Source organism: Ranitomeya variabilis, chromosome 5 (assembly GCF_051348905.1).
Source record: "Ranitomeya variabilis isolate aRanVar5 chromosome 5, aRanVar5.hap1, whole genome shotgun sequence".
In the NCBI taxonomy this organism is placed as follows: domain Eukaryota; kingdom Metazoa; phylum Chordata; class Amphibia; order Anura; family Dendrobatidae; genus Ranitomeya; species Ranitomeya variabilis.
In genome coordinates this window covers 298,001,928-298,013,377 of record NC_135236.1, presented here as the reverse complement: position 1 = coordinate 298,013,377, position 11,450 = coordinate 298,001,928, and the positions used below count along the sequence as shown (strand labels likewise).

Genomic DNA, 11,450 nt, shown 5'->3' with positions numbered 1-11,450 from the left:
GGTACAATGTCGCAGACCAAGAACACTGTTTAATGACCTTGGTATTCCTTAATGGCAGTGGCCTCCTTCAGCAGGATAATGAAGCCTCTCCGTGCAAAAATTGTCCCGGTATGGCTTATGCACCACAATGAAAAGTTCAAGGCGCAAGCTTGGGCTGCAATTTTTTGCCAGATCTCAGTCCAATCATGTATCTATGAGATTTGCTGGGGTAAAAAAAGAAAAAAAAAAAATCTAATTCTTGGAGATAGCACTTTGCAACTTCCAGGATGTAAAGCAGCTAAAGTTAACATCTTGGTGTCTTACCAGAGGACACTGTCAGTAAGGTCAATGCCTCGCCGGGGCACAATTGTTTTGGCAGCACAAAGGAGACGTGCACATTGTGATGTTAGTGTTATGGCTGATCAGTATGTGCTAAAAGTGATTTTCCTACATTGGACATAGATGACAACTATACGATGAGGGATTTCATTTTATTGTACTTGAAGACGTATTGCTGTACAGACATTTACATAAAACCAGGCATTTCAGTTATGTACAGTGACCGAACACCCAACAATGCATCACAGTCTTCCGCAAGATACAAAAGTATTTACAGTATAATTTTACAGTACAGTAAATACGACGGCAGTGAAATTTTGCACAATGCTGATCGACAAGTTGTAATCAAAATAAAAAAATAACTTATTGTAACTGTCACAATTTCACATTAGTGAATTAGTATCTTCTGCCTACAATTCAATATGGTAAAACCTCTACCATTTCACAATCTATATTAGTCAATATTCGCTTCTCTTCACAACGTCCCTCCTGACCTTCTACGACATACAGAAATCCCATCGAACTCACACGCTTGCCATAGGCATGGCCCATCAACTCTAGTCTCCTGCCAAAACACAGTATTCATTACTCTGCAGCGGCTGCAGCTTCTAAACCCTTCACTAGTGACTACTTTTCTTACACACGTCTACTTTCAAAACACCTTTAAAAAAAAAAAAAAAAAACACTGTCCAAATTTTCTTTAAGTCAACTGCCGCGCCTGGGGGGTGGCTGCATCTGCGGAAGTCATTAGATGGTCTCTAAAAATCTTCAAACTACAATAAAATGGCCTTAAAAACCCTCTACACTACATAAAAAATTAAATACTTGTCACAAAAAAAACACATAAATGAAGGAATGTACAGTAAACAAAAGGAAAAAAAATTCCAGTAGGTAACATGGAAAACCTGCTAAAACAGAGTCTTTTTAAGGATTTGCTCAGACATGTTTCAGATGCAAAAATAACAAGGATTTGGGTATTTCTGACATTCTGAAAAAGAAAACAAGTTACTGGCTCAGATTACAGTCTAAGTTTATTTCAAGACCTTCCAGCTGGAGAAATCCAAGGTGAAGAAAACACCAAATATGGCCGCAGTTACTGACCTCACTTCACACTTGGATTCCCGCAACATTACAGGCATTATCTGCCAAATTTACAGTCATGTAGACATTGTAATGCCCTACGCTGACATTTAAAACAGTTACTGTCGGGACATTAACCAAAAATTACTTTGTAGTTGGTTTATTATTCCCCTCATACGGGGGTACGGTGGAGAAGACTCTACTTTAACAGTGTTGACTGAATACCAGTAGCTGCCACTGAAAGGGAACAAGGGAGAACACATACAGTAGAATTCATGACAATCCCATTATACGCACATAATGGAAAAGATTTAAAAAAAAAAAAAAAAAAATTTACAAATCTATAAAACACAAGTCCAGCCAACAGGCAATTTGCAAATTAAACCAACGTTTCTTTCCGCTTCATGCTTTGTTGTGTCTTCTCCCAAGTTTTCCGACTGCCTTTCTGTGTTTGAGTTTTGCCAGCCTTGGGATCCTCTGGCGAGTCTGCACTACAACAGTCAGCATTTGATTCAAAGTCCATGTCTACATTGCCGGATATGGTGGACGAGCGCCTCTGTACTTTGGCGTTTGGCACAGGCGGGTGATTTTCTTCACATTCCTCACTGAGGTCAGGCAGCTCTTTTAATTCGGTTGGTGATGAGTGCTGGTATGGCGCTACCGCTGTTCTGATACAGTTCAACCACTGCTGCTTGTGAAAGATGTCATTGGCTTGGAGTGTGTGACTCTGGCCGAGGCAAGCATCTTGAAACCGAACTCTGAAGATGTTTTTAGCTAAAAAGATAAAAGTTAAAAAAAATTAATTATTTGCCTGTAAATGGGCATCTTATACATATATTGGTAGAAAAAAGAAAATTTGAGCCCACAGCTTAAAATTAATTTTACATATTCAGATCTCAAAACTGAGAACTGCATCAGTGGAACTGGCCTTCTTCACTTCTAGAGAGGACAAGAGGCCACATACAAGATATTAAATGACCGCTCCACAACCAGCACATTTATATATAGTTGGAATGGAGTCCTCCAAAGAGCAAAAATAATTATTCTGAGTTATGGCGGTCACACACTTTACATAGCTGTCCCATAGACATGTATGCTTGGTGAAGGCTAGAAAGCATGGGTCTTCAATGGGCAGAGGGGTACCCAAATGTTTGGGCATGGGTAATTCATACTTAAAGCCTCTACAAAACAACATGTTGTTCAGGACAACAAAGCCTACAAGTGAAATACTAGAACACAGGCAAGCATACCTTTGTCAGAATTGGTGAACGCCCCCCTGAAGGAGCCTCCCATTCGCACATCACCATCCTGGAGATCCTCTAACACCAAGTCTTGGACAGGGATCGGCTGCCTGTAAACCTGGTAAGAGAGACGCTCGTTCCTTGTAACTGGGCGTGTTAAGACCAGAATGTCTTGAAAAAGGAACAGGTACAGTTTCTGCAAGGAAAAAAAAAAAAACCAGATTAGATTATTCCTTTTCATGGGAAATCATTTCCTTCATCATAGAAAAATCACAGAACTATTCTCTGGACATCTACGTTGTAATTTGCTTTTACAGTATATACTGAAGAGATTTTCTACTTTCTTGCTGTCGCATACAATTATAACTTCTTCGAAAAACTGATGATGATCTCGCAGCATAAAAGCTTCGCTCACAAAGCTGGAGATAAAAATAGTTCTGAAAATAAGCTAGAACTGCAACTCTTTAATTTATACTTCCCGTCCTCCAGTAATAATAAACTAGCAATGCTGAAACTGCAGCCATTAGCCTGTCGTCCTGTCCTACCCCCATGTGTAACATGTCATTTACAATGGTAAAACACATTTGAATGCGTGAGCTCATTGTTTACTTCAGTCTTGTGAATGCCTCGCAGCCGAAGAATGCCACCCAGCCACATGGCATCATATTCGGTAGTTTCGAGGTGCAGTAAAGTCTCATTTCATTAGTGATTACGCTCTCAAAAACTTACATGGCCATTTTTATTCTTCAGTTCTCCATGACACAGTAGTGACTTGCTTGATTCTATCCGCAGGTCTCTCTGTTTATCGTCGAGGTACTCCAACTTGTCGATGTAATACTGGCATTCAGACTCGCCCTTTTTCAAGTTTATGTCTGCAAGGACACCTAGGATTAAGAAGAGCTGTAATGGAAAGAAAAGTTAATTAAAATAAAATTGTAATCAAGCAGGGCAAAAAAAATGCTGGGAAGTAAAATGCTATCTATCTAATCATCCAGAAGACATGAGTTGCATGGTAATACAGTAACTCATAATGGATTTTGAGGTCCACTTCCAGATTCAGTAAAAGGCACATTTTTATGTACAACACGTGGGCCACTTAGCAGACAAACTTTACATGACCATCATGATGACTAGTGACATCCTTCAGGGACTGCCAGCTTATCACGAGACCTTCACCTTTAGTGATCCATGATGCTACACAACTTACCGCTTGCTCCAAACTCTTCACATCTGGATGGTCTTTGGGAGTGTGTCTCAAAATTTCCTTGAGTAGAAGAGGATACTTGACTAGACGGCTTCTTGGAATATCAAGAAAGCTCCACAGGTCTAACTTGCGACTGAAAGGGGATTCAAGACATCTCTGTAGAAAATCCTGAACTCTGCGATCGAGCTTTTTTTGATCCAGGAGAGCTTTTGCTGCCAACTGGTTACTGCAATAACCTTTATAAGCATTGAGCCGTGGCAACTAAAGAGAAAAAAATAAGAAAAACACAAAATTATAAAAGTTACAATGATCTCTGGGTGGTATTTTTTCTTTCCTATAATTGTTAAACGAAAAAAAAAATGATTTAGACAAAAAACTTAGCAGAACTTACCCAGTTTACAAGAATGGGACCAATGTGCTCAACCGTTCCATCTGGTCTTGTGGCTTCTCCTAGTTTAGTCAGAAATTCTAAAATAAGAAGCATATGTATTAGAAATCAAATCCTAAAAAAATACTTGACAAAAGGATGGACTTGAGGTCGCACCAGAAATGGGTTCAAATGTACCTTCATGCAGGGGAATGTAGGCATCCAGATCGCCAAATATGTGTGCCAGCTCTTCTTCAGACATAATTGATAGCTTAAGCATTGGGTCATGGTAGGCCTTCCTTGCTAGCTTGAGGTCTTCAATTAGGTCTTTCTCTCCTCTGGTCATTTCAAATATAGCCTTTAAATACAGAAGAGAAAGGGTTTAAATATGGGGATTGCAGTCAAAATGGGTTTACCCTCTAAGCCCAGCTACACATTAATATATTTGTCTATCAGCTTTACATATGTATAGACTACAGATATATATTACACTTCAGGCTCAAAAGTAGACCTGAAAATCTCAAATTTGACCGTTTTCTCACTCAGACGACACATTATTAATGCAGGATATATTGTGCATATTTCGGGTACCTCTTGCCGTTTTATTTCCTTGGTGCTTAGCGATTCCTTCATGTTGACATCTAACATCTCAGACCATAGGACACTGTTTCTTCGTTTTGGAGGAGTTGGTGCAGCCATTTTGCTACAAGATTTGTGTGTACCGCCTGGAGACTTATTTTCAGCTCGCATTGCGAATGACTATTGGGAAGAAAACACAGGAACTGCTCAGTATTTGCAGAATTCTGGAGTACATACTTTAGACACAGGCATATGTTCCATGAAGACATACTTTCTCACAAGCATGATGGCAAAAAACCATATGCCACAACAAGAAAGCCTTATTGAGTTCAACGCTGGGGCAAAATACCAACGTGTCCATGTAGCGTGAGCAATAACGGGAATACTGTGCAATTTATAAGTGTGACAACATAAAAAATGTAAACTTTGGGGAAAAAAAAAAAAGGTCTTGTACTTGCGGGAATCCTAGCATATTTATTTACCTGGATAGTTTGGCCAAAGCGTCGGACGGCGCCATTTCGCACAGGAGATATTAGATTTGCGAGTGATGTTACACGTGCTAAAGGCCGTACTCTTTTATTGCTTGGCTCCTGAAAATGCAAAAAATATATGTATTATAGTTAGCCCGAAGCTTTCCATTTTTTTAAGTCTTGCTGCTACGTGAAGGCTATCAAATCACAGGCATTCTTCAACACAAAGCAAATATGAAATGCTAACTAGCATATAGAGGAACCCGGACAATACCGGCTTACGTAGGTTGGTCTGTCTGCACGCAAGCTGCATTAGACAGAAAAACAAAGCGTAATCCAAGTAAATATTCAAAGGGCAAGCTCCTCAGAAATATACCGAGAGGGAGCACACATAGGTGATTATTTACCAGGGACTGAGCTAGTCAGGACTGGACTCCACTATGCCAAAAGCCAAAGCAAATCAAAACACTGATCAACCACTGATAAAGGAGACCTTTAATAGCCGAGACATTTGTTTAGATATGGGTCAAAAGTACTGAAGCCTGTAGCATATCAAGTTCACCTCATAAGCCTATATGAGCTTCTAGTCATTTTATGCAGCTTTGATGTGGCAGTGACCACCTTCCAGAACTCCATTCTTAAAGGCGTTGTCCGGTGAAACGTTATCATGCATCCATAGGATAGGTGATAACTTATAGATTGGTGGGGGCCCAAATGCTGGGACCTGCATCGATCGGTAGAACGGATGACCTTTATCCCAGTTATGGAATAGCACAGCAGTGCGAATGCTGCTCAAATCATTCTCTATGGGGCTGCTGAGCACTGTGTACGGCATTTTCCGGCAGCCCCATAGGGAACGAATAGTGCAGAGATCGCGCACGCACACTATGGCTCCATTCTAGAGCGGGGATAAAAGATGCCTTATTCTGCTGATCAGTGTCAGACTCCGGCCAATCAATAAGTGATCACCTATCCGGGATATAGACGGTAACTTATCTTTACTGGAAAACCCAGAAATAAGATCTGTGGGAACACACAAAAGCATCTGCTGACGTGTTTTACATTTCTCCACCCTGTATTAAACTAAGACGTTAATCTCATAAGGTGAAGCCATCACTTTGTGAACTTCTAGATATAAGTAATTGTCATCTGGAAGAAAAGTAAACCATCACCTCCATTCATCCCTCCATCACAGACCTCACTTCTACAACTCTTATCTTCATATTCTATCTTGTACAAACAGTCACATCAGTATATGAATTGTAAAAGGTAAAAACTTCCCTTCTGTGACCTGAGGCCTCCAGCAGAAGTCAGAGTGAGGACAATAGGTTCCTATGTGCAAAGACTGGCAGGTGTGAAAGCCATTATGTCTTCGCCTCATATTACAGGGCCACTGACTGAATCAGAAGTTAAAATGTGGCCACAGATGAAGGGACAAAGGCGCCTCTTGTTCCAATAGATGAAAACCAAGTGGCGGTGAGGTGTAATCCATGTATTCACTATGGCAGTTTAGTGATACTGACAAACAGGTTATGCCAGAAAGTGCCGAGGCGCCAAGAGTCACCGGCTGCCTCACTACATTGCTACAATAAAGCCACCTCAATACGGCTACTATAATGTCACCTCACCTACAATGTTATGAGCGTAGGGCACACAGCTATCTGAGCCTACCAGCCATAGCAGGCTAGAAATCAGCAATCTTAGCTGTACTGTTCTTCAGTGGGACAATCACACAGTAGTAGCCCGAAGGAAGCAGCCCAGTGCGTCCTACGCTCCAGGGCAAAATGCCAGAAAATGCATTCACAAATCAGCATATAGATATTTATTCATCATATGCTAAAGACATTAGTCCCACACGCTGACCAGCACAATATCACACTTTGTTCTCTCCTGAAAGGATGCACTGAGGAAAGTCACTTCAAAAGACAAAATATACAAGAAGTGAACAGGAAGACAAACTGAGGAACAGATAAGGCTCAACAGTGGTTACAACTACAAAGAAGCGCTTCAGCAGCTCCTTTCTTGTAGGGCAAGCAGTTTTATAACTAAACCACACGGCTTCAGGCTCTTCATGGAAATGTGAGAGCGAACTGTGACTAAACACAACTCCATTATGTTATGTTGTAGGAGGGCCACTCATGAAGCACGAGGGGCTTAGCACCCTGGGCTGCTGTACTATGGGGCCGTACAGATTTGTAGCTTTTCAAAGCAATCCTGGATACAAGATCGATACCAAGCATTGCTAGAAAAGTATAAAGAATGTAAGTAGAGAATAACCATCAGGGCTGTAACTCAGCCAATATGAGGCACATATATGTATAACAAAGTCACATCCTTATAGTAAGCCATCAGAACAGAACATACCTCTAATTCCTTGGATGCCTGATTCTGTACAGCTATCACCTGAATAGTCCTTTTAATAGGCAAGAGACCACCGATTTCATCATGAGCCACCATACTTTATAATATGTTCCTCACACGAGTAGTTACTAATCCACGTTAGATGCCCAAGCCCTTTAGGGGCTTCTGCGTTTTCATAGACGAGTCTCCGGTGTGCTAAGAAACACTCACAGCTCCTTCCCATACTGCATACTTCCCTTGCATCAAATGGAGTGAGCTTTACAAAGTGCAGGGACTGGGGAGACTTAAAGCGGGGAGGAGCAGCCTCAGCTGCCAGGGGCGGCTCCTGTGGAATGCCATGTCATGTGTCTGACAGCTGGGACACCTACTACAGTCTGCAGATCAGCTTACAGCAGCACAGAGAAAGAAGTGTGGGGCCAGAGCACACAACTATGGGCAGAGAGCCTACCCCATGTACCCTATATACCATTGGTAGCTGTTAACAATGTGCTACCCCAATACTTGTATGCAAGTGCTGTGAAAGAGGAGAAATTACTGCTTAAAAAATAAAATAAATTGTATAAGGAGACAAATATTTCAAGTAAAACTAAAAACCACAGACATAGGGCTCATACTCACTTGCGAGAAACACGGATGCAGCCGCATGCTCCGCTCCTGAGTTCCGGGTGCAGAGCCGGGTATTGCCGTGCGAGACTCATCCGATTTTCTCGCAAGTGAGTATGAGCCCTTACCCAGAGTATTGTCCCCCACCCACCCCATCCCAGGAGCCACCTGTTTGTAAGATGTGTGTACTACTAAGACAGAAGTTCCTATACGGACATCATTGATCTTAAAGAGGTTGTCCACTACTTTTACACTGATGACTTATCCCTTGGATAGGTTATTAATGTCTGAAGGGCCGGGGTCTCACACCCAGCACCCCTGCTGATCAGCTATTATTGCTCTCAGTGGCCACCAGCAGAAAGTACTCACTTGTCGCGCTGCTCCGTCAATTTGTAGCAGCAGGGCGCTGCACATCCAACTCCTATTCAAAGGCAATCAAGTAGTACCCTGCTGCGGCCACTACAAATAGACGGAGCAGCTGAGTGAGTACTATCCCTGAGGAAGGAAGCAGTTAGCTCCCAAAACGTGTCGGATTGAGACCCTTACATTACCCGATAGACGCGACCATAGGTACGGGAGCGACGTCACTACTTTAACTCGTAGCGGTATCCACCGCATAGGTCAACTGGCAGTGATTCTTGCACGCTTGCCACCGGCCGGGGCAGCGTTCGCTCACTATCACTGCCCAAACACAGCCCCATCTAGCACTTTTGAACTTCATCTCAATGGTCATCCTTGGACCAACATGAAGCAGGTCAGTGGATAGTATCTGCTGGAGCGATCACCTGCTAGAACCAACAGCACAGTCATCAACACCACCGCACCCAGCTCTCCACAGCAGTCTTCATGGTGTGGCTTTCCTAACAGCCAGTGCACCCAGCTTTTCCAACATTGATGGTTCCCCATTTTCTCTTTACAACCAACACACCACCAGCAGCACAGCCAGATCACCATCACCACATCCAGCTCTCCACAGCAGTCATTATGGTGTAGCTCTCCTCACAGACAGTGCACCCAGCTTTCCCAACGTTGATTGCTATCCATCGCCTTTCTACAACCAACGCACCGTGCCAGGAAGAACTTACATTGACTAAGGTGATTCCTTTATTGCAACCAATTGGATTGTATAAATATCGTTATTAGTAGTGGCACTTAAGGTACCAGATCATTGGTAAAATTCACTGGGTGACTTAGGGACCTTATATATATTTTATCTGAGTCGTTATATACAATTTTGTGTTCATTTTGTACTCCTGGAATTTCACTGGACTCTTGGTGACACCACTGGCACACCACTTCCCTAATCTATGCCTTTATTGTGTGGACCTAGTTGTTTCCACATCTTCCAACATCCGGTGATATTAAATATACTTTCCCAGAGCGTGCTTCCAAGAGCGGTATTTTCTTGTATACTGGCCCTCGGAATACTTCTATGTGAGGACATACGTTTCTTGCAGGTTTGCTTAACCACTAGTGGCATAGCGACTGGTTTCTGAGCGCCGTTTCGGACTTTTACTATTTTTGGTTTAAGTTTTAGTTCATAAATCAATAGTACCCAAGATCTATTACAAAACGTCTTTTTTTCATATCAGTGAAATCTGCTTCTTTCTCTGCCAGGACTGATCATTTTCACAATTCTCAATGTTGCAGTAAAATCTGTATTCAGGGAAGATACTGAGATAGGAGATGGCAGGTACTATTGAGACGACTATTTTGAGGAAAGGGGGAGGAGCTCTATCTCTAGCTCCTCCCTCCATAGAACCTTATCAGTACCAACTGTTATCTTCCATTTCAGTAATGTAACAATCTGTCTTCACCGATGACAGATTTTACCCATGAATTAAGAATTTTGAGACTGAATAATCAGTCGTGGCAGAGAAAGGAACACATTTCTCTGATAAGATCTTAGACAGTTGCATATTTTCTGTATACTATTGATTTTTTAAATAATAATTGAAATGTCGGTTACTCATGTGGATTGTAATTTCTATTTAATGTCCATCTGATGTCACCTCATCAGGCAGGATGGGTGTTCTCAATTTAGATATGGTAGCAACCATAACCCTAATACATGGATACACCATAAAGGTCTGACAAATAAAAACAAACTTTAAAGTGACACTATTCATGCAATGGCACAGCAAGCTGTGAGTGACTCTGAAGGGCACAACTACCGTCCATCTTTATACAACTCTGCTTGGTTCAGTTATTTAGGTATTATTTTCAGTAACGCTCATTTAAAGAGGTTATTTATAACCACGGGTGAAAGGATTACTTTCTAAGCAATGGTATTACACACAAAAAGGCACACAAAACCCGACACACTCAGCACTGCACATGAACAAAGACGTGCTGTGGTCTAGTCAGAAGCAGCAGAACAAGGTTACTATCTGCCAGGCCTGCCTCTTACCAATAACCTCTGCAAAAACTTTAGGGCAAATCCCATCTATCCCACTACAGTTTGGCTATTTCTACAGACCCAGGTGTATCCAATACGGCCCTGGAGACTCTACACCACTTTGTATAGGTACTAGAGAGATGAACACTTTGGGCAAAGAGTCAGCTCAGATGAAAAAAAAAAAAAAGTTAAATTGGTGGAGTGGGACATGCAGAAGTGAACCTGACAAAATCATAAATTTAGACCACAAATGAACAGCTGCACCTGTCTGGCATACATTTCAGCGCACAACAGATTTAGAAGAGGCACACCTATAAAATTAATTAATTTGGAATATCCACCAGCACTCAAAAGTATTGCACCACTTGCCTTTCAGTGTTTGTTTCACTCACATTCAACTTTGATGTGGTCATAAGTCAGCTAAAAGGGAACTTAAATTGGAAAAAAAAAAGCTACATTTTCCTTTTGAACCATCAGAATGAGCTCACTGACCAATTCTCATTTAAGTAATTATACCGCATGCAATAGACAGTGCAACACAAACCATGGACCTCAATTATAAATTATTTTTAATGAAAAATAAATGCATTTAAGAAAAAATAAATGTGGCCTTTAATATTGGCATATCAAATATTAGCCTTAGTGCATCGAGGTTTTAGTAGTGAACTTGGTCAGGTTTAGGAAAACCCCTTAAACAATTATACATGAAACTTCACAGAAACTCTTTGGGGCAGGATTGTCACTGTGCAATATTTTTTTTAATGGCAAAAAAAAAAAAAAATCTGGCAAGCAAGGGTGGGACTTGTCTCTGCTTGCCGATGCTCTCTTG

The 11,450-nt window shown here is 41.5% G+C and overlaps 1 protein-coding gene across 2 annotated transcripts in view; it reads right to left on the bottom strand.

Moving 5' to 3' along the window:
* Positions 1 to 454: 454 nt before the first annotated feature.
* The window catches only part of NET1 (neuroepithelial cell transforming 1), a 60,170-nt gene continuing 49,174 nt past the window's right edge, over positions 455 to 11,450 (bottom strand). The window contains exons 1-9 of one of the 2 annotated variants that reach the window (XM_077264462.1): positions 7,624 to 7,875; positions 5,272 to 5,379; positions 4,802 to 4,969; positions 4,409 to 4,568; positions 4,235 to 4,311; positions 3,847 to 4,104; positions 3,369 to 3,539; positions 2,649 to 2,835; positions 455 to 2,172 (exon numbers count right to left, since the gene is read on the bottom strand). In XM_077264462.1, coding sequence (XP_077120577.1) covers positions 1,778 to 2,172; positions 2,649 to 2,835; positions 3,369 to 3,539; positions 3,847 to 4,104; positions 4,235 to 4,311; positions 4,409 to 4,568; positions 4,802 to 4,969; positions 5,272 to 5,379; positions 7,624 to 7,716 — 1,617 coding nt within the window. In that variant the 5' untranslated portion in view covers positions 7,717 to 7,875 and the 3' untranslated portion in view covers positions 455 to 1,777. Of the gene's footprint in view, positions 2,173 to 2,648; positions 2,836 to 3,368; positions 3,540 to 3,846; positions 4,105 to 4,234; positions 4,312 to 4,408; positions 4,569 to 4,801; positions 4,970 to 5,271; positions 5,380 to 7,623; positions 7,876 to 11,450 lie in introns of those variants that run through there. The other variant, XM_077264461.1, reaches the window with a different exon arrangement.